We start from the raw sequence: 22171 nt of genomic DNA, 5'->3' as shown, positions 1-22171 counted from the left end.
GATATATTAACTCATAATTATGAAATAAAAGTCAAAATTATAAGTTAAAAAGTCAAAATTATGATATATTAACTCATAATTATGAAATAAAAAGTCAAAAAAATAAGATAAAAAGTCACAATTATGATATCTCATAATTATGAAATAATAAGTCAAAATTATAAGTTAAAAAGTCAAAATGATGATACAGTGACACAATTATGAAATAAAAAGTCAAAATTATAAGATAAAGTCAAAATTATAAGATAAAAAGTCACAATTATGATATATTAACTCATAATTATGAAATAAGTCAAAATTATAAGTTAAAAAGTCAAAATTATAATATATTAACTCATAATTGTTCCATAGTCATAATTATGTGATAAAAAGGTCACAATTATGATATATTAACTCATAGTCAAAATTATGATATTATAAATCATATTTACTCATAATTATGAAATAAAAAGTCAGAATTATGTGATAAAAAGTCAAAATTATAACTCATAATTATGAACTAAAAAGTCAAAATTGTGATATATTAACTAATTCAGTCAAAATTATTCCATAAAGTCATAATTATGAGATTAAAAAATCATTGTGATATATTAATAATATTATATTATGATATATTAAAATGCCAAAAGTCAATTTACTTTTTAATCTCTAAATTTAGATTTTTTAACATTTCATAATTTCTACTGTACTCTCATAATTTCAACTTTTTATCTCAAAATTATGACTTTTTAATCTCATAAGTATTATTTACTAAAGCATGAATGCAGAACAATATGATAGCAAAAAAGAAATCAATGACTTCTGCCACTAATATGCGTAATATGTCTTCACAAATCTTTGTGTCAAGCATTCTCAGGAAACAGAAGATCTGCTGCTCACTAATAAACACACAAATATAGCAGAAACAGCCTGATGATGCGAGTGTGTTTACGAGTCGACTTTCACATAGACTTTGTCACGTGAGAAGATCTTGATGGCCTCCTCCACCTCCGAGAGCCGCTGATCGAGTCCGGCGCGTCGAGAGCGAAGGCTCAGAGTGTCGGCTTTCACCGGGAGAGACAGCAGCTCGCTGACCAGAGACCTGTGAGCTACACACACACACACACACACACATCAGAAATAATGCCACACTACAGGTGAAACAGACGCTGCTGATGAAGACGTACTTTCTTTGAGGGACTGCAGGGTCTCCTGCCTCTTTCTTTCAGACATCTGCGTGTGTCCGGCAGGAACGGAGGGATCAGGAGTGTTTCTCCTCCTCTCCTCCTCCTCTTTTTTCCACTGCACCTTCCTCTGCTCCAGACTAACAGAGAATCAGGTCAATGTTTAACTCAAAACTATGCATTAAGTGCGGTATGGTAGTGTAAATCAGCGACTCACTATTCTGGCACTTTGCCCTTGACGGCGCTGGGAGGGGTTTTATCTCTGAGGTTCTGTAAGGACTGAGATCTCCTCAGGTTCGTCTTCCTCGCAGCACGAGCGTTATGACTCACAAAGTCCACCGTGTGTCCTCTCACGTGCATCTACACACACATAAACACGCCACAATGAGAGAGGAGTGAAGTGACGTGAAGGCCAAGTATGTGGCTCATACTCCTGCTGGTATTGAGACTCGAACCGTGACCTTCAGGTTACAAGTCAGACTCTCTAACCATCATGCCACAACTGCTCCAAACACATTACAAGCTCTCACGTCATACAGTAGAGACTAACACAGTGTGTTTTATGTTTGAGGTTGATCTGAGTATGTACTTCAGTGTTGGAGTCTCCAGCAGCAGCGGTGGCTGACGGTGACGGTGACGGTCCGCTCTCTGAGCGACGGAGCGGCGGTCGACCTCCAGCTCCACACTGCGAATGAGCCTTCAGGAAGTTCTGACATTCAGCTTTCTTCGAGGGGCTCGTCTCCTGCACAGACACAGAGACGCAGCTTTAATACACTGTTTTACTGCAACTGTTGACTGACAGGTACAGTATATAGGCATCTCTTCACTGTCGTCCAGGGTGGATTAGTGCTTGTATTACTAGTTTTGACCGCCTTCAAATGTGTTTGAAAATCTCAAAGCGTTTTGGACCCTAATTGCATGTGTATTTTGCATTGTAGCATCAAACAGATCAGACAAAAATTATGTTAATAGTCAAGTGTGAATAGAGCCAGAAACACTTTATGAGGTTAAAATGTGGCAAAATTGTCACAATCAGTCGGTTTATTGACAGTTTTAGCAATGGAGTATTTTATGAAATTATAGTGAAGACATTTAATACAAATATACAGTTTTAAATATCATTTATATACTATTATGCTATCTTAATATTCTGAATTAGCTTTTATTATTATTTTTTTATTTTTCATTTTACATTTAAGTAATTCTCTTACTTTAATTCATTTTTTATTTCAGTTTTTGTTTTAGTAATTTCAGTACTTAACAGGGCAACATTTCTTCAGTTTCTTAAAGGATTCGTTCAGTTCGGAATTAAAATTTCTTGATCATTTACTCTCCCCCATGTCATGTTCATGTCTTTCTTTCTTCAGTTGGAAAGAAATGAAAGTTTTTGATGAAAACATTCCAGGATTTTTCTCCATATAGTGGACTTCACTGGGGTTCAACGGGTTGAAATGTCAGTTTCAGTGCAGCTTCAAAGAGCTCTACATGATCCCAGACGAGGAATAAGAGTCTAATCTAGAGAAACCATCAGCCATTTTCTAAACAAACTGAAAATGTATATACTTTTTAACTACAAATGCTCGTCTTGCACTGCTCTGTGATGCTCCACGCATTACGTAATCATGTTGGAAAGGTCATGCGTGACATAGGCGGAAGTACCGCAGTAGGGCGAAAAACTTGCATCGCATTTTCTCAAAATTGCCTGACATCGTTTGTTTTACCTTTTTTTTTTTAAAGGGCGTTTGACTTAGTCTTTGAACGTTCGCTTTGTAAACACTGGATCTGTACCTCCATTTACATCACATGTGACCTTTCCAACGTGATAATGTAATGTGGCGCATCCCAGAGCAGTGCAAGACGAGCATTTGTGGTTAAAAAGTGTATAATTTTTCCTTTTTCTTAGAAAATGGCTGATGGTTTCTCTAGATCAGACTCTTATTCCTCGTCTGGGATCATGTAGAGCTCTTTGAAGCTGCACTGAAACTGACATTTGAACCTTCAACCCGTTGAAACCCAGTGAAGTCCACTATATGGAGAAAAATCCTGGAATGATTTCATCAAAAACCTTCATTTCTTTTCGACTGAAGAAAGAAAGACATGAACATCTTGGATGACATGGGGGTGAGGAAATGGTCAGGAAATTTTCATTCTAAAGTGAACGAATTCTTTTTAGCATAAGTTTTATTTCAGCTTCACTTCAAAGAACAAAAAACATTTGTAATAGTTTTAGTTTTAGTTAACAATAAGAATACTCTACAGTAGATATCTATAATACTGTATAAGAAAGAATATGGCAAAAAAAATAAATGAGGCACTCCATGTTTAGACTGATTTCTTTGTTTCTCTGCATGGCCTTGTATGGCCGGCTCTAATGAAAAATAACTCGCTACTACTGCACTTTGGAAATAACAAGGGAAGAAGGTGAAAATGTGACTTTCAACTCACTCACCTGTAACTGGGCCATTACCCTGGAGGGGACGTCCTGATATTTTGGAGAGATCCAGAGTGCTTTAACCGGCACAGGTTTGGCATGTTCCCTCTGCGCCTCCAGCTCCCGAAACCGCCTTTGGACTTCACGGAGCTTGCGCACATTTTCTTTCCCGAAGTCTCGTATGGCCGGCTCTGACAAAGAACAACATGGAGGAGATGGAAATAACTAAGAAGAGGAGAAGGCAGACTAAAATAATGAGCAACACAGTTCAAAAGTCTATTAAAAAAAATACTTATATTAATCAAGGATGCATTAAATTGATCAAAAGTGAAAATAAAGACAATGTAACAAAAGATTATATTTCAAATAAATGCTGTTCTTTTCAACATTCTATTCATCATATAGTCCCAAAAAATAAAAATGTATCACGGTTTCCACAAAAATATGAACTGTTTTGAACATTGATAATAATCATAAATGTTTCTTGAGCAGCAAATCATCATATTAGAATGATTTCTGAAGGATCATGTGACACTGAAGACTGGAGTAATGATGCTGAAAATTCACTGCAATAATTCACTTAGAAAACTGTTATTTTAAATTGTAATAATTTTTCACTGTTTTTTCTAGCAGTAAAAATTAATTTACTTTCCCGAGATCAACAACATATATATTCTGATCTTACTAGGTTTGGCTGGACTGGGGTTCAGCGCCACTCCCTCCAGTCTCAGCAGGCCTCCCACAACCCCCCTCTGTCCTCTCTCTAGGATGTGAACAGCGTTGGCACCGATGCGGGGTCGAGGGCTGGAGCGGGCGCTGTAGTACCCTTGGTCCGGAGCCAGTGGGCCCTTCAGAAGAGGAGACGGGCCATTCTGAACGTTTCCCTCCAGCCGACCACGAGCTTCATCAACACAACAGAGAGATCAAATGAGCCATCGCACAGGCAGAGCAGAGTGAACGTCACAGGCTCAGTCTTACCAGAGGACGGGCGTTTGTAATATTCAGGAAACAGCGTGGGGTCTGGAGGAATGGGACCAGAGATCGCTGACGGTCCTTCACACATGCTGCTGCGGCTACAGAGGAATTCATGACAAGACTTATTATTCGTATACCAACAAATAAAACTGGAATATAAACTCGTCTCCCCTTATAAAGAAGAAGTTTATTCAAGTGTGCTATTAGTATACTTCTTTTAAACTAAAAATAAGACTTATACTCACAGAAACGTCAAAGTATATTTGGCCAATACTTGTACTCAATCTTTTGATAGAGATATTACTTAAAAGTAGGCTATAATTAAGTATGCTAAGTATACTTGGCTTTCAGTTGTGTTTACTTTTGTTTGCTTGTTTGTTTTGGCATCCAGTACAACAGATTTGTTTGAAAATATTGATTTATAAAGAAAATTCTGAGTATGTGAATTTTGTGTAGTTCACTGGTAGTGTACATATAAAAATACTTGGGTACAGTTAAAGGTATATTTCAAGTGTAAATTTAATACTAAATAGGAACATAGAAGTATACTTAAAGTGTAAAAATAATACATAAATAGTAAACTATAAGTATGATGTTAAGTTCAGATTACAAGTATACTTGCAGTATAAAATTACTAAACTAGTAGTTAACTGAGAGTATGCTTCAAAGTGTACTTTTATATATTAAAAAAGTGCTGCAAGTATTTAACTAGTAAACTATCATACCTATAAGTTCACTTGTAGTATAGTTGCAGTGCAAATGAAAAATGTAGTTGGATACTAGTGTATGCCCAAAGTTTACTATTGTTTACTACTGTAGTACACTAAAAAGTGGGCCAGTTTAGTACCAAGTAGTATTGAAATACACTTACAAGCATACTACTAGTACATTAATATTAGTATACTTACTACATAAAGTATACTTAAAAATATACTTGAACGTTGCTTAAGTATACTTAATAAAAACGAAATTGAATTACACTGATTTTTTTAAATGTTATAATTTGTTATCTTTAATTTAATTTTTGTTATCAATTATTTAATTTTAGCATAGAGCGAAAGATAATATATAATTATTATTAAGTACGGTGTTAAGTTCAAATTTTAAGTATACTTGCAGTATAAAACTACCAAACTAGTAGTTTACTGAGAGTATACTTCAAACTTTTATATTTAAAAAAAAAAGGGCTACAAGTATTTAACTACTAAACTATCTTACCTATAAGTTCACTTGTAGTATAGTTTCAGTGCAAATGAAAAAATTAGCTCTAAACTACTCCAAGTTTACTAATGTTTACTACTTTACTAGTACACTAAAAAGAGGTCCAGTTTAGTACCAAATAGTATTGAAACTGTACACTTACAAGCATACTACTAGTACATTGATATTAGTATACTTACTATATAAAGCATACTTAAAATATACTTGAACATTACTTAAGTATACTTACTAAAAAAACTTGAAGTTTATTTTTTTTTCAGTTTATAATTTCTTTTATTAATTTTAAATCTTGTTATTTTTTATTTAAATTTTCCATAGAGTGAAAAAATAATATATAACTAGTAAACTAGTAAAAAGTAGAGTATACTTTAAAGTGTACTAAAACGTTGTGCTACAAATATTTAACTAGTAAACTATCATACCTAAGTTTACTTGTAGTAGTTTCAGTGCAAATGAAAAATGTAGAATACTATTGTATACTCCAAGTTTACTACTTTACTACTGTAGTACACTAAAAAGTGGGCCAGTTTAGTCACAAGTAGTATTGAAATAGTACACTTAAAAGCATACTACTAGTACATTGACATTAGTATACTTACTATTGTACACAAAGAATACTTAAAAATATACTTGAACATTACTTAAGTATACGTAATAAAAACAAACTTGAAGTATACTTATTTTTTTGAAAGTTTATCATTTGTCATCTTTTATTTAATTTAATTTTTATCTTTTTTTCAGAGTGAAAAATAGTATATAACTAGTAAACTATAAATATGATATTAAGTTCACTTAAAGAAAACATACAAGTATAAAACTACTAGTTGAGAGTATACTTCAAAATGTACTTTTATATACTAAAAAAATGTGCTACAAGTATTTAACTAGTAAACAATCAGTATAAGTTCACTTGTAGTATAGTTTCAGTGCAAATGTTACTACTTTACTAAAAAGTGGGCCAGTTTAGTACCAAGTAGTATTGAAATAGTACACTTAAAAGCATACTACTAGTACATTGACATTAGTATACTTACTATTGTACACAAAGAATACTTAAAAATATACTTGAACATTACTTAAGTATACGTAATAAAAACAAACTTGAAGTATACTTATTTTTTTGAAAGTTTATCATTTGTCATCTTTTATTTAATTTAATTTTTATCTTTTTTTCAGAGTGAAAAATAGTATATAACTAGTAAACTATAAATATGATATTAAGTTCACTTAAAGAAAACATACAAGTATAAAACTACTAGTTGAGAGTATACTTCAAAATGTACTTTTATATACTAAAAAAATGTGCTACAAGTATTTAACTAGTAAACAATCAGTATAAGTTCACTTGTAGTATAGTTTCAGTGCAAATGTTACTACTTTACTAAAAAGTGGGCCAGTTTAGTACCAAGTAGTATTGAAATAGTACACTTACAAGTATACTACTAGTACTTTATGTAGTAAGTATATTGATATCAAAGTATACTTAAAATATACTTGAACTTTACTTAATCTTATTATTATTTTAAAAAAATGTTTATATATTTATTTAATATTCAGACGTGAATGCTCTTTATAATGCTCTTATCTAATGATCAGCAGGTCATCAGGAGATTACCACACCAAAATAAACATGTATTCAAGCAGGATTAATTAATATGATAATGTGCAAACTGCATTTCTCTTATTTGATCACAGATTGTTGTCCTGCAGGAACTCTAACACCTGCTGATACACATCATACTCGCTTCAGAATGATCAAGCGCCATATTAATCTGTGTATGAACATTAACAGTATTATATATCAAGAAATCGAGTTCCTAAAGAAACTTACCTTTAATAAAAACCGTCAGTTATTTGATAATTGTGCAGAAACAGCGCGGTATTAGCTCTATTTTTCGGTTACACGCAGACTGATGACGCATTAACAACAAGCTCAAAGCTTCACCATGGCAACGTCTTAAAGAGACAGCAGCGGTTTTGTAACCGAAGCCTTTACAGCATTGTGCAAAATATTAAATACGCGAGTTATGTTTTATCAGTTGTATTAAACATAATCTATATATACTATAAACGTGTATTTAATATAATATAAACGTGTATATATAATATATACACGTTATATATATATACACGTTTTAGATGTATGCTTATGGTCCCTATATTATCAACATCCGATAAATTAAATGTGGACCCGATTCTAAAGGACATTATTACAGTCTGTCTATCGATCCGTCCGCCTGTCTAAAATACACTAATTCATTCAGAGAGAAAGGTCGGTGTGCTAAAATCTGAGGAAACAATACTATATATTTTTTAATAGAGGAATAAGGAATAAAGTTGCGAAATAAAGTTAAATTTCATATACATTTACATAATCTATGAGAAAGAGGAGAGCGCTGCATACTGCGCACGCGCAGTTCACGCGCCTCCGCCGCGTTCTCCTTCAGTGTGTCCTCTCGCGCTGTACAGTGAGTGCAGAAACACCGTCAGACACATCGACACGGCAAAACACGGTAGGCTTTTATTAATTTCCTCTCAAAGCATGCTGCACTGAATTAGAAAAACAAGCGTTCAAAGACTCTTTGCATTCTGTCGAGAAATAATGAGCGCTGTTGTTATTTTTGTACACATACACGCGCATAAGACAGTTGATTCAGGGCCTCAGAGACGTCATAACTCCATAATACTCATGATTATAAAATCGCATTTACATTTTATTCCTAAAACATGCGTTTTAATTCTCATTCTGGACTATTACGCGCCTAATCCCTGTGGATTCATTATCTGAATAACGGACTGTGTGTTACGCGCGCGCGCGACCTTTGATGTAACAGTCAGAAATAAACCAATAAACCTGAATCAGCAAACACTCTAATTAATACTAATAATTGATCTTTAAGATGTCAAGCTGTCCCGTTATTCGTTATCTGGGCGTTGTGCGTGCGTGCGTGCGTCGCGTCAGTCAGTCATGCGCGATGGTTATGCAGCCTTGAGAGCGACTTTCTTTCTTTCTTTGTGTGTTTGATGTGATTTGGGACGATACTGAGAATCAAAAACATGATCAAATCCACTTAAACAGCCTCAGAAATGTCCTTGTGTGTAAATGTGTGTGATGTTTATCTCATTGTGACGTCTGCTATTGTTCTCTGCTCTGTCATTGTTTTCCTCTACATTATAAGTAAGATATTTAGTTATTTAGGGGTTGTTAACATCTTAACGATTCTAATTAAATCATATCAGAAATGAAAATGTTATTATGTTGGGCTAAAAACTATGTTTAGGGCATTATTGTGACATATAGAAATCACAGTAGCTCACTGAAGCATTAATTAGTTTCTAATTTGGTGCGAGTAAAAAAACAAAACTGAATGTGAACAGAACTGAATGTGGTTTAAAGCTGCTCAAATTAAACCATAGCAGCTTTATCTTCTTCATGTGTAGCTTTCATAATAGTGTGTACGCATGTGTGTTTGAGTGGTTTGTTACAGAATTATAGGGAAGGTGTCTAGTGTACAGACTATATTTTTACAGATATCGCATGACGGGTCTTTTTTTTTTTTTTTGTCCAAAGGCCTTAATAATAATAAAAAGATATGAAATCCAAAGTGTGTAAGATAGTACAACTAGATCTCTTTTATTGACTACATTATATATAAATGTATTTTAAAGATTTTGAAGTGTCAAAAGGTAATTCGGTTTAACCGTCCAATACAGCCATTTCATTAGTGATTAAAATATCTTAAAATGTAATAAATGTATGTTTTTATTATTCTGGCATGATTTTATAACATCAAATATCAGTGCAAACAAATTTGGTGTAGAAGTCGTTGCTTTGTTATGAGAAAGAATGTTCGGAAAAATGAATTTCATTGATGTCATTTGGAGTAACCAATATATTTTGGATCAAGCCATGTGGTCAATATCATGTGACAGGATGTGACATCATTCAGACGCTTGCAAAGGACCACATGGTCATGAAGCAAAGTAACTAATGTTTTCACTTGCTCATACAAATGTCCCGAAACATCAGGTCATTTGGTGCAACTGCTGTAAAACATGAAAAATGTTGTAATATTTTAAAAACTTGTACTAAATATAAAATGTTTGATTGTCCTTTTGTTAGATATCAGCCTGTTAGCATTGTTTGAAAATATCGTCATTCGGTATAACCAAAAGTGTCATTCGGTAAAACCGAAATTTTTGTTAAACTGAATGACTTTTTTGGTGACAAATGTTGTCCATCTTGTGAAAAATGAAAAAAGCAGTGTTAATTGATTATAAAAACCAACACCTAATAAAACTTAAATACACATTATAGCCAGAATATGATTGCATTATAAAGATAAGCTCTTAACACGGCACACTTAAAGGGATAGTTCACGAAAAATGAAAATATTGTCATCATTTAGATCACACTACACTTTAGTTCCATTGACTTCCATTCATACGTGTACGAAAATAGAATATTTTTGCAGTAAAAACTAATAAATTGTATATTTTTACATTTTGAACGTATTACTATTTGTAGGTTGAATTAATGTTTATAAAAAAGACGCTGCAGAGTGTGAAGTCATATTACGACCATTGCAGTGTCCGAAGACATTTTGCATGCTGAGACCGTGGCTTTACTGCCTCTCGCCCTTTTGCTCCAGATTGTTATTGTGATTGTGTGTTTTTCCCATGAGCTGCACTCACTCTAATGGCCTCTGGCTGAGGATGTTCAGTGGATTTGTTCTTGACTGATGACTGTCTGGCAGCAGTCTGAGACTGTGTTTGTGTTAGCAAATGATGAATAGCAGGTACAGCAGGTGGATTTTAAAGCTGCTCTAATTTCGTGTTTGTTTTTTGATACAGCAGTGGTCCAATCAGCATGCATGCAACAGTTAGTATTCGGCTGGTCATGTGATCTCAACATGGCGACCCCCATGAGATCTAGAATAAAATGTTTTGTTTTTTTCGAACACTGATTTGAGTCGTCATCTCATGCATGCATTATTTTAAACAGATCTGATAAAAGTACAATTTGATGTTTCTTAAGAAAGAACTGACGATGCATCCTGGTGTTAAAGTGTCCGGTGTTGAGGAAAATATTTCCCATTTCGTAACGCCTCACGTCACATGGAGCAGCGGTGTCGGTTGAGTCTATTTTTAGAGTGTGTGTCTGGGGATCTGGGGGAGGGGGACATGCTTTGTAAAGATGCTGCCTCAGTATCCCATGATTCCCGTCACCTGCGATCTGCCCCTTTCCCAAGGGCAGAGGTTGCCATGGTGTCCCCCTCCGTCTGACCTCACAGACCCTCGTTCTGTTATGTAGGGAGTCAGTGTGCCGTGGTTTATGGTGTGTGCTTGATTGTGATCTCTGACCCCAGATCATGTCTGAGAAAGGACATCAGCAGAAAGAGACACAAATGAAAGGAAGCAGTGAGACCTGCCATCACTGCAAGCCAAAGACATGCGGTGAGTGACGATAGAGAGGACGGGGCCGCCAATGCCCTCAGATAGATAGACAAATAGATAGATAGACAAATAGATAGATAGATAGATAGATAGATAGATAGATAGATAGATAGATAGATAGATAGATAGATAGATAGATAGATAGATAGATAGATAGATATACAAACAGACAGGCAGGTAGATAGACAGACAGACAGACATAGATTGACAGATAGACAGGCAGGTAGATAGACCAATAGACAGACATGCAGGTAGACATACATACAGGTAGGTAGAATGACAGATAGATAGACAGATAGATAGACAGATTGATAGGTAGACAGACAGACAGACAGACAGACAGACAGACAGACAGACAGACAGACAGATAGATAGATAGATAGACAAATAGATAGACAGATAGATAGACAGATAGATATATAGATAGATAGATAGATAGACAAACAGACAGGCAGGTAGATAGACAGACAGACATAGATTGACAGATAGACAGGCAGGTAGATTGACAGATAGATAGACATACAGTCATACAGGTAGTTAGATAGACATACAGACAGACGGATAGATAGATAGATAGATAGATAGATAGATAGATAGATAGATAGATAGATAGATAGATAGATAGATAGATAGATAGATAGATAGATAGATAGATAGATAGATAGATAGATAGATAGACGAACAGGCAGGTAGACAGACAGACTGTTAGATATACAAACAGACAGGCAGGTAGATAGACAGGTAGAATGACAGATAGACAGACACGTTGGTAGATAGACAGATAGATAGACAGGTATGTAGAATGACAAATGGATAGACAGACAGGTAGGTAAATAGATGGATAGATAGGCAGGTAGATTGACAGGTAGATAGACAGACATGCAGGTAGACAGACAGACAGACAGACAGACAGGTAGATAGATAGATAGATAGATAGATAGATAGATAGATAGATAGATAGATAGATAGATAGATAGATAGATAGATAGATAGATAGATAGACAGACAGGTAGATAGATAGATAGATAGACAGACAGGTAGATAGATAGATAGATAGATAGATAGACAGACAGACAGACAGATAGATAGATAGATAGATAGATAGATAGATAGATAGATAGATAGATAGATAGATAGATAGATAGATAGATAGACAGACAGACAGGTAGATAGATAGATAGATAGATAGATAGATAGATAGATAGATAGATAGATAGATAGATAGATAGATAGACAGACAGACAGGTAGATAGATAGATAGATAGATAGATAGATAGATAGATAGATAGATAGATAGATAGATAGATAGATAGATAGATAGATAGATAGATAGATAGATAGATAGATAGATAGATAGACAGACAGGTAGATAGATAGATAGACAGACAGACAGACAGGTAGAATGACATAGATAGATAGATAGATAGATAGATAGATAGATAGATAGATAGATAGATAGATAGATAGATAGATAGATAGATAGATAGATAGATAGATAGATAGGTTGGTAGAATGACATAGACAGATAGACAGGTTGGTAGACAGACAGACAGGTAGGTAGACGGGGCTGTCAATGTCGACAGACAGACAGACAGACAGACAGACAGACAGATAGATAGATAGATAGATAGATAGATAGATAGATAGATAGATAGATAGATAGATAGATAGATAGATAGATAGATAGATAGATAGATAGATAGATAGATAGATAGATAGATAGATATGACTCATCAATCATGATGTAAAAAAACAAAATCACGTTTACAGTCATGCACTTACAATGCAAGTCTATGGGGCAAAATACTGTATAGCCACAAGACTGTACATGTTAACATGATTATAGTGTGAGAGAAATCACTTTACTAACCTTGTCTATGTCAGATATTTCTTTCCAACTCCTCTCATGACCTCCAAAAGCTGGTACTCATGGTAATTTTGCACGCTTCACAAGGACACCAGAGCTGCACGCTCACAGGAATTTTGTGCAAAAGAATTAGTACATGTGCTTTATCAAAAAATACAAGCTGTGCATTTTTGCTTTAAACCCACTTCAGTTGTACGTGCATCACTGTAAACATGTTTTTAAATGATTTTCTGTGGTAATAGACGATATACTGTGGAACTCGTAGTAAACCCAGAACTTTCCTTGTGTGTGTGTGAGCATAGAAACACACTCTGCTGTAGCTGATGGTAGTCGTACGCTGCTCATGCATCCTTTAGTGTAAATGTGTGTTAACATGTGACATCAGCAGCTGAAGCTTCTCACAGCAGCGCTGAAAATGGCAAACGTTGCACAACACCTGTGCTAGCATGCTGCTTCCAGCGCTGTGACTGCTCCAGCCGCGAGTAGGAGACTCAACTGTTAGGAGGCGTGTGCTGCTGGTATTTGTAGACTGTTGTAAACATGTTGCACAACTTACGTGCACAATGTCACACGGCTGACGAGCTCCAAGCCACTCAAAAGACTCGTATTAAAGTGTCTTCTTGTCTCTTTCTGTCTAGCAAACATGGCTGTCCCTCCTGCATACGCTGACCTTGGCAAATCTTCCAAAGATATCTTCAGCAAAGGATATGGTGAGTGTGTGACAAACACAAAGAATAGTTTGGAACACAACCTATTGAGTATTAATGCAGATAGATTTTTGCAGCTGCTCGTTGTAGCATGATATTATCACTACAGAATCAATACTGACCTTCTGACAGATGGAGGTGGGTTCATGTCAAGGGTTAAACGACAGGAAAGAGCTCTAGAAGGAAATGACCATCCTTCACTGAGACTCATGGGAGTCATAACACTCTCTAAAAGCATTGCAATCCACACACATGGGAATGTTTTATCATGCAGTGTGTAGAATTAGTTCACATACTGATGTCTATATATTGACTGTATATGTTGCTCAAAAACATTATTAAACACCAGTTATGATATTGTAGATCAGCCAGGATTATATATGATCTTGACACTGAAGACTGGAGTAATGATGCTGAAAATCCAGCTTTGATCACTGCAATAAATTACATTTTAAAATATATTCACGGCTATTTAATTTATAATAATATTTCATAATTTTACAGTATTTTTGATCAAATAAATGTAGCTTTGGTGAGCAGAAGAGACTTTTTTCAAAAACATTAATAAATCTTACCAAATCTAAACCTTTGGATGGTAGTGTATGATGTGGATGTTTCACAGAAGCACTTTTTAATTAAAAGAGACAAAACGTTTGGCTTATTTTCTCTCTGCGTGTGTTTCAGCCTTTGGAGTGGTTAAGCTGGACCTGAAGACCAAGTCTCAGAGTGGAGTTGTGAGTTGATGTTTTTCTCTCTGTTTTTTCACTTACAAACTAAATACACACACATACTCATGGTACATGAATGATGATCAGTCAGGATCATGGTGTATGTCAAAGTATCATGGCTTTGCCATCTGATATCTTCACTGTGTGCTTTTATGTATGAGTTATTTTCCTCACCACTCTTGCTGCTTTCTTAAAGGATTAGTTCACTTCAGAATTAAAATTTCCTGATAATTTATTCACCTCCATGTCATCCAAGATGTTCATGTCTTTCTTTCTTCAGTGCAAAAGAAATTAAGAGGAAAACATTCCAGGATTTTTCTCCATATAGTGGACTTCACTGGGGTTCAACGGGTTGAAGGTCCAAATGTCAGTTTCAGTGCAGCTTCAAAGAGATCCCAGACGAGGAATAAGGGCCCTATAATACACCCGGCGCAAGGCGCAGTGCAAGTGTGTTTGCTAGTTTGCATCCGGCGGCGTTCGCGTTTTCCCGTTCAGCGCCACGTCCTTAAATTAGTAAATGCATTTGCGCCAGTTAGTGCGCCCATGGGCGTGCTGGTCTAAAAAAGAGGTGTGTTCAGGCGCATTGCTATTTTAAGGAGCTTGAAAAAAGACTGCGCCATAGACCAACTCAAACCTGGTCTAAAGTCTAAAGTCAATGGCGCAATATTTTTTTGTTAGAACGCGTTGGTAGAAACTGCGCCTCTGGGCGCGTCCACAGTGCGGCTTATTACACACAGGGATGTGCATCACCAGAGGTGGGTAGAGTATCCAAAAACTGTACTCAAGTAAAAGTACAAGTACTTATAGAAATATTTACTCAAAGTAAAAGTGAAAGTAATAATCCTAATAGTTACTTGAGTAAGAGTAAAAAAGTATCCAATAAAAATCTTACTCAAGTAGCTCGTTACTAGTTACTTTTATTATATATACACACACACAATAGCATGTTATTATTTAATGTTTATTATTTAAATAGATATTTAATTTATTATCATAATTAGATATCAAACATAGAAGAGTCAAGCATTATTTCTAGCATCTGTAACCCGAATGTATCGTTACTATATTAATTACGTATACAGCTAACGTTACATTTTAAAGAAGAGAGAAAACTCTTTACATGTGCTCGCGCTCATATCTGAACTTGACACAAATAATGATCACAAACGATGATCAAGAAGATCATTGACGGATCTTCTTCGGTCTGTTCTCCAAAATGTAATCAAATGTATATTTCAGCGGGCGCGTGTAAACTGCTTAACTGTGTCAACGCAAAGCGTTCATTTTCAAGACGAACAGGTCGCTGGCGCCGCCATTGCGCAATAGTATATGTATAAATTAATGTATAAATTAAGATATATGCCCATAAAAACGGTAAAGAAATACTACATACTTTTGTTATAGTGATGTAATAATCTGTTTGGTTGTAAAATGCTATTGGCTATATCATGAAGTAAAATCAAATGAAATCGATAGGCCTACCTGTGGAATTGTTCACAGACAGCATACGCAGCTCAACTAATAAAGGTCTTCATCGCTGGCAAACAACTGGATGCATTTGCAGATTTGCTTTTAATTGACTGTAGGTCCACTGCCACTTCATCCGCTCCGAGTGAGAAACCGCTTCAAACGATTCAGCGCGTGCAGGAACTGAACAAATCATTCAAACTGTTTCGCGAATCAATTTAGACAGCTTTACCAACTTGTTTGATCAAGTCTTTGAACATAATCGACTCAAAAGAGTGATTCATTTGTGAATGGGGCATCGTTCATGAAAAAAGAGACAGCGTGCATGGAATAAACTAAGCATTTCTTAACATTTACAGTATTGAATTAAAATAAAGTAACGAGAGGAACGTTGCCCATTGTAGCGAAGTAAAAGTACAGATTTTTCATTACAAATGTACTCAAGTTAAAGTAAAAGTACCCACATTTTAATCTACTCTAAAAAGTACAAATTTTCCAAAAAACTACTCAAGTACATGTAATGAAGTAATGTACTTCATTACTACCCACCTCTGCGCATCACACAAAAATGCCAAATATTAAAAACAAAAGGATTACAGTGTAAAATAATATTATTGTGTAGGCTACATAAATATAAAAATGGAACTTCGTTTAACTTGTAACTAAACGCTTAACTTCGCGCACGAGCAGATCGGTTTCTTCGCTTGAAAAGCGTTCAGCTTTTCCGCCAACAAATTCCGCCATGTAAATAGCAATCCGCCATGGCGCGAGCGCATCTCGCTCTTAAAGGGAATGGGAGATGACACTCTGATTGGTTTATTGAACGTTACGCCCATTACTCATTAAGAGAATATGGACAACCCATTTCAAAAATGCGCTGAACCGTTTTTCTGTCGTTAAAATAGCAAAAGTGGATTTGGACACGCCCTGAGTGCACCTGCGCCGTGCGCTTCACACTTTGTGTTTAGATCGTTAAAATAGGGCCCTAAGAGTCTTATCTAGAGAAACCATCGGCCATTTTCTACACAAAAAGAAAATTTACATATTTTTTAAACCACAAATGCTCATCTTGCACTGCTCTGAGATGCGCCAGTCATTACGTAATCATGTTGGAAAGGTCATGTGCGGCGTAGACGGAAATACCAATCCAGTGTTTACAAAGCAAACGTGCAAAGACTAAGTCAAACGGCCTTTTCAAAAAAAAAGGTAAAACAATGATGACGGACGATTTTGAAGTTGGAGGAGAAAATGACCTTTGCAACATGATTACGTAATGCGTAGCGCATCAAAGAACAGTGCAAGACGAGCATTTGTGGTTAAAAAGTATATAATTTTATTTTTTTTAGAAAATGAGTGATGGTTTCTCTAGATTAGACTCTTATTCCTCGTCTGGGATCATGTAGAGCTCTTTGAAGCTGCACTGAAACTGACATTTGAACCTTCAACCCGTTGAACCCCAGTGAAGTCCACTATATGGAGAAAAATCCTGGAATGTTTTCCTCAAATTTCTTTTCGACTGAAGAAAGAAAGACATGAACATCTTGGCTGACATGGGGGTGAGTAAATTATCAGGAAATTTTAATTCTGAAGTGAACTAATCCTTTAAACTTAGTTCATGTTTACTTGTGAACATCCTCTTCCTGTAAAGAAAACATCTTTCAGGCGTTCAGTGTGTTGATTCAGTGAGACCCGCAGATGTGTGTGTGGCTCCTGTATTTCTTAATTCCACATGAATCTAAATGACTGCATCTGTGTGTGTCTTTCCTAACCTGCTTCTTTCTGTCTTTCTTGCTTTCTTTATTGGATGCCGATGTCAGATGGTAAGACTGAGATGTTTTACAAGAGGATGTGAATTGGTTCACTAATGTTGAGAAGGTTTCATGTCTTGTTGGCAGTGCTAGATCTGTCTATCCATAGTTAACTGTGAAATGCACACCTTTTTAACACTACTTCCTGTTTACAAATGTGCATCCATAAAGTAAGACGTCAAAGTCTTGCATTAAAAACAAATGGTGCAGTCAAATTAAATACTGAGCTAAATCGGTACTAACCAGTGATACTGGTGCAGCCCAACCCTCCTCATCCAACTCTTTCTTCATTTCCTGTTAATTTGTGAATTCCTCCTCTTCCTCTCTCTCACAATTCAGCATCTCTCCCTTTTGTTCTTCCTCTTTCCCCGCATCCCTTCACGTCCTGTGTTTTTCTTTCATTTCTCAGGAGTTTTCCACCGGCGGCTCCAGTAACACAGACACCGGAAAGGCGGCTGGAAACCTGGAGGTCAAGTACAAAGTGAAGGATCTGGGCTTGAGTTTGAACCAGAAGTGGAACACGGATAATACTCTGACAACCGAAGTGACTCTGGAAGATCAGGTGAGTCCAGATCGCAGCTTCTAACATATGCATAAACATTTTAAATGGGTGTGTAATGCACTGTTTGGTCTTGTTTCTGTGTAGCTGGCCCAAGGTCTGAAGCTGGGATTGGACACATCGTTTGTGCCCAACACTGGGTACGTGAACTCTCGCAAACCACTTTGATTGGATGCAATTCAAAAATTATTTTATTTATATTTTTTAATTCAACACTTCCCGTGTTAAAATTCATTCTTTCCAGTAGAGTGAAAAATGTATTACTCAGTAAACTGATCCCAGCATTCAAAACTGTCATCCTCTCTCTATCTTCAGGAAGAAGAGCGCTAAGCTGAAGACGGGATATAAGCGTGATTTCATGAACGTGGGGTGTGATATAGATTTCGACCTGGCTGGTCCCACAGTTCACGCCGCAGCGGTTCTGGGTTATGAAGGATGGCTGGCCGGTTATCAGATGGCCTTTGACACGGCCAAGTCCAAACTCGCCCAGAACAACTTTGCTTTGGGCTACAAGGCGGGAGACTTCCAGCTACACACCAATGTGTGAGGAAACACTAAACCAACACTTCACACTCAAAACACCACTGATATATCATCATTAACTCACCTTCATATCCTTCCAAACCCAAATGACACAAAGAGGAGAGGTCAGGATGAACGTCCAGACAGTGATCAGATAGGGATTAAGGAAGTGCTTAAACATGTTAAATTCCTAATTATTAAAACATGATAAAACAAGTCAAACTGTGCTAGCATCATGTTAACAACATATTAAATTGTGTTAACATTGCCTTGCTACACGCTAAAACGTGCTAAGAACATGCTAACATCATTCTAATGCCATGTTAACCATGTTAGCATAATAGTCCCAGTTCGTGTACTTATGCACTAATCTATGACGTTTAAATAGTGTGAGTAGTGTGTTCACACTGAAAATTCCAAAAAGAAAAAGTACACTTTAAATACCCAAATGATGCACTAAATTAACGGAAAAAACGAAGTGTGGAATGTTGGACACTTCATGCACTCAACTGTCGTTAAATGACAAAATAACCCTATACAATTCACGCACTACATGGATGAGTACATAGTGTATAAGTATGTAGTGTATAAGTGCATAGTGTATAGTGCGTCATTTGGGACGCAACAAATGTCAAACATTAGCATCTTGCTCAAAACATGTTAGCAACATTCCATTTGTGTTAGCATAATGCTAACAATATGCTAATCGTGTTAACATTATGCTAACAACATGTTAATTTGTTCCGAATTTGGAACCGCATGCTATTACTCATACTTTCTTTATCATATCTTTCTATGGCAAAAATAGTAAGAGTAGTATGCGGTTCCGAACTCAGCATGTGTTAGCACCATGCTAGCAACATGTTAAATGTGTTAGTATCAAAATAGCAACATAAGCATGTTAGCATCTTGTTAAAACAACACCTTTATCCCTTTCAGAATATCATAGGCTATGTTAAGACTGCAGGCAAATCAGATCTGGCACGTTCAGAGTGACTCAAAAGACCATTTGAAATCTGATTTGAGCAGCCAGAGCATCCAGACTAACTCCGCGTCCTAACTAGCCACGACTGCGACACGCGAATATTCTATTTTAGAAACGGTTTCTATTTCTCCGCAATGTCACTGCTGGAACAGCTACACAAATTATGGCAATGATAATATCAGGTACTGTTTATGTGCTTTATTTAATGTTAAAAGTGTCTAACGTGAGTTTGAATATCATTCTGTGCTCCCAGCTTTTTACCTGTAATGAAAACAACACTGGCTAATTCACCTCAGATCTTGAAAATAAATTAATGGGCACAAGAACGTTCAAACTGTCACCTCAATGCGAACAAACAAGCTTATTCTATGACAAAGATTGATTCAGTCACTCCACTTTAAATAATGTTTAAATTGTGTAATATTTAGAATTTTACTAAGTACTTGCCCATTTCTCTTCTGATTGGCTGTTGTTTTTGATTGATTTTATCACTTCTCATTTTCGCATCGCTACTAGCGTGAACAGATTGCTCGTATCATCTCCATGTAATCTACAAAATCATACATTTGTGAAAACGGTGACGCCAGGCATATTATGCGTTTAGCCTATTTGCGCGTAGTGTTTCTTTACAAAGTGACATCGCCATCTACTGGCCTGACAGCAGAATACAGCGAATTTAGTCATTTCCGCGGATCTGTGTGAACGGGGATCGTCATCTATACAGGAGAAATGCAAAGGAAAAACATCATTGTAGCAGTCCTCTGAAAGTAATTGTGTTCTTCTGTGTGCGTTATGTTGGCAGTAATGATGGTACGGAGTTCGGCGGCTCCATCTATCAGAAGGTGAATGATCAGTTGGAGACGGCGGTGAATCTGGCCTGGACCGCAGGCAGTAACAACACACGCTTTGGCATCGCTGCTAAATACCAGCTAGACAAAGAGTCCTCCATCTCTGTGAGTCTACAGAACTCTGTCCTTCTAAAACTGACAAATATTTCTTACGCCTGATGCCAATGTGTGTCTCTCTCTTCAGGCTAAAGTGAATAACGCTAGTCTGGTTGGAGTAGGATACACACAGAGCCTCCGGCCAGGTAAAAAAAACACCTTTATGATTTTTCATGTTGTTTTTGTGCTCTACTAGAACAGGTTTTCCTGCTTGAATGTTGATTATTTTCCTCATATTCTCCATTGTTGCAGCTCCTCTCTTCCCAGTCTGTCAGTAACGCTCTGTTTAGTTCCTGTCTCTATGAAGCCCCTCCTTCTGAAAAGCACAATGTGCTCTGATTGGTCGGCTAGAGCAGTGTGTGATTGGTCAAGCGCTTCCAGTGTGTTTGAGAAATGTCCCGCCCCTTACAATAACTGCCAGTTTCAACACACTACTAACTCAAGCAGGCCCCGCCCCTTTATTCTGCATATGAATAATTTAAATGAGGAATATTGTTCCCGGAAGAAATCTCAAGACTACAATGGACGCTAAAGATTACACACTACTTGTAAAAAGCATAATTGGTCCTCTTTAAATCTTTAACAAGTGCCAATGAAGCATAATAATTGTCTTGTATCTTCTGCAGGTGTGAAGCTCACTCTATCTGCTCTGATCGACGCCAAGAACTTCAACGCCGGAGGACACAAGGTGGGCATGGGCTTCGAGCTGGAGGTGTAACAACGGACGGATGAAAGCTGAGAGGCAACTGTAGAAAGGGAAGAAACACCAGGGAGCTGACAGCACGACTTCTGCGCCTGCAAACACACACTTTTCCCCTGTAATTCCTGGTTAACTAATCTGGCCTTAAATCCTGTAGAACTTCAACCAATAAGAAACAAGATCATCAGTCACATGATTTCTGTCCACACCAATCCTCCAACTCACTATGTGACAACATATCAGCAATTATTAATGTGACACCGTTTCTTTTGCTTTTAAATTGAACTAGATAAATATCCTGATGATTGTTTTTGGTGAGCTGATGTGTATGTTGTGCTCATAGTTCATGGGTTTAATGGTACTCTCTGAATGTCACACCCCTCTCACTCACGTTTGTCCACTTTCTTCAAAACGTTCATTGCCAAACACATAATATATTATCACACAAGTGGGTTGTCTATGTTTGCGGGCTGAAATTATTAGAGGACGGTCCATTGACCTTCTCTGTATTTGTTTTTATTCCCATTAAAAAACAAAAAAATGATTTATGTTAAAGCAGAGGACTAGAAGAAACTGGTGTTGTGGAACTCAATAAAGAGAAATGTTGAATGAACTTTATTCTCATTTGCTTTTTATT

The 22171-nt window shown here is 36.4% G+C and overlaps 2 protein-coding genes across 6 annotated transcripts; one reads left to right on the top strand and one right to left on the bottom strand.

Annotated features, from left to right (window-relative positions):
• Window positions 1–699: 699 nt before the first annotated feature.
• Window positions 700–13806, bottom strand: enkd1 (enkurin domain containing 1). Of its 4 annotated transcripts, none has more exons than XM_067394302.1 (9): window positions 13671–13806; window positions 13118–13192; window positions 4573–4667; window positions 4280–4495; window positions 3613–3785; window positions 1753–1905; window positions 1381–1523; window positions 1167–1303; window positions 700–1088 (listed from the first exon to the last, which is right to left on the bottom strand). In XM_067394302.1, exons 3-9 carry the CDS (start codon window positions 4655–4657, stop codon window positions 928–930), a joined length of 1068 nt encoding a protein of 355 aa, XP_067250403.1. In that variant the 5' UTR covers window positions 4658–4667; window positions 13118–13192; window positions 13671–13806; the 3' UTR covers window positions 700–927. The 4 variants fall into 4 exon arrangements, with proteins under 4 accessions (XP_067250403.1, XP_067250404.1, XP_067250405.1 ...); XM_067394303.1 differs by having other exon boundaries at window positions 13118–13211; window positions 13671–13726; XM_067394304.1 differs by lacking the exon at window positions 13671–13806 and having other exon boundaries at window positions 13118–13367.
• vdac3 (voltage-dependent anion channel 3) lies at window positions 8154–22147 on the top strand. Of its 2 annotated transcripts, XM_067394305.1 has the most exons (10): window positions 8154–8303; window positions 11160–11247; window positions 13753–13824; window positions 14506–14555; window positions 18234–18386; window positions 18471–18523; window positions 18699–18926; window positions 20693–20843; window positions 20923–20980; window positions 21461–22147. In XM_067394305.1, the coding sequence occupies exons 1-10, from the start codon at window positions 8169–8171 to the stop codon at window positions 21550–21552; spliced, it is 1080 nt and encodes a 359-aa protein (XP_067250406.1). In that variant the 5' UTR covers window positions 8154–8168; the 3' UTR covers window positions 21553–22147. The 2 variants fall into 2 exon arrangements, with proteins under 2 accessions (XP_067250406.1, XP_067250407.1); XM_067394306.1 differs by lacking the exon at window positions 11160–11247 and having other exon boundaries at window positions 8195–8303.
• The last annotated feature ends 24 nt before the right edge of the window (window positions 22148–22171 follow it).

Source organism: Chanodichthys erythropterus, chromosome 9 (genome assembly GCF_024489055.1).
Source record: "Chanodichthys erythropterus isolate Z2021 chromosome 9, ASM2448905v1, whole genome shotgun sequence".
NCBI classification, from domain to species: Eukaryota; Metazoa; Chordata; class Actinopteri; order Cypriniformes; family Xenocyprididae; genus Chanodichthys; species Chanodichthys erythropterus.
The sequence above is the reverse complement of the archived record's forward strand: the minus strand, read 5'-3'. Positions and strand labels throughout refer to the sequence as shown.

What these genes read in the sequence shown, in the direction of transcription:
- vdac3 (XM_067394305.1), top strand. Translation starts at nt 8,169, where the DNA reads ATGAGAAAGAGGAGAGCGCTGCATACTGCGCACGCGCAGTTCACGCGC. An exon ending in TCGTTTGTGCCCAACACTGG is followed by an intron (nt 18,524 to 18,698) that starts GTACGTGAACTC and finishes CTCTATCTTCAG; the next exon opens with GAAGAAGAGCGCTAAGCTGA. An exon ending in TTCCAGCTACACACCAATGT is followed by an intron (nt 18,927 to 20,692) that starts GTGAGGAAACAC and finishes TTATGTTGGCAG; the next exon opens with TAATGATGGTACGGAGTTCG.
- enkd1 (XM_067394301.1), bottom strand. Translation starts at nt 11,057, where the DNA reads ATGGCAACCTCTGCCCTTGGGAAAGGGGCAGATCGCAG. An exon ending in AAGGGCAAAGTGCCAGAATA is followed by an intron (nt 1,304 to 1,380) that starts GTGAGTCGCTGA and finishes ATTCTCTGTTAG; the next exon opens with TCTGGAGCAGAGGAAGGTGC. An exon ending in CCTGCAGTCCCTCAAAGAAA is followed by an intron (nt 1,089 to 1,166) that starts GTACGTCTTCAT and finishes GTGTGTGTGTAG; the next exon opens with CTCACAGGTCTCTGGTCAGC.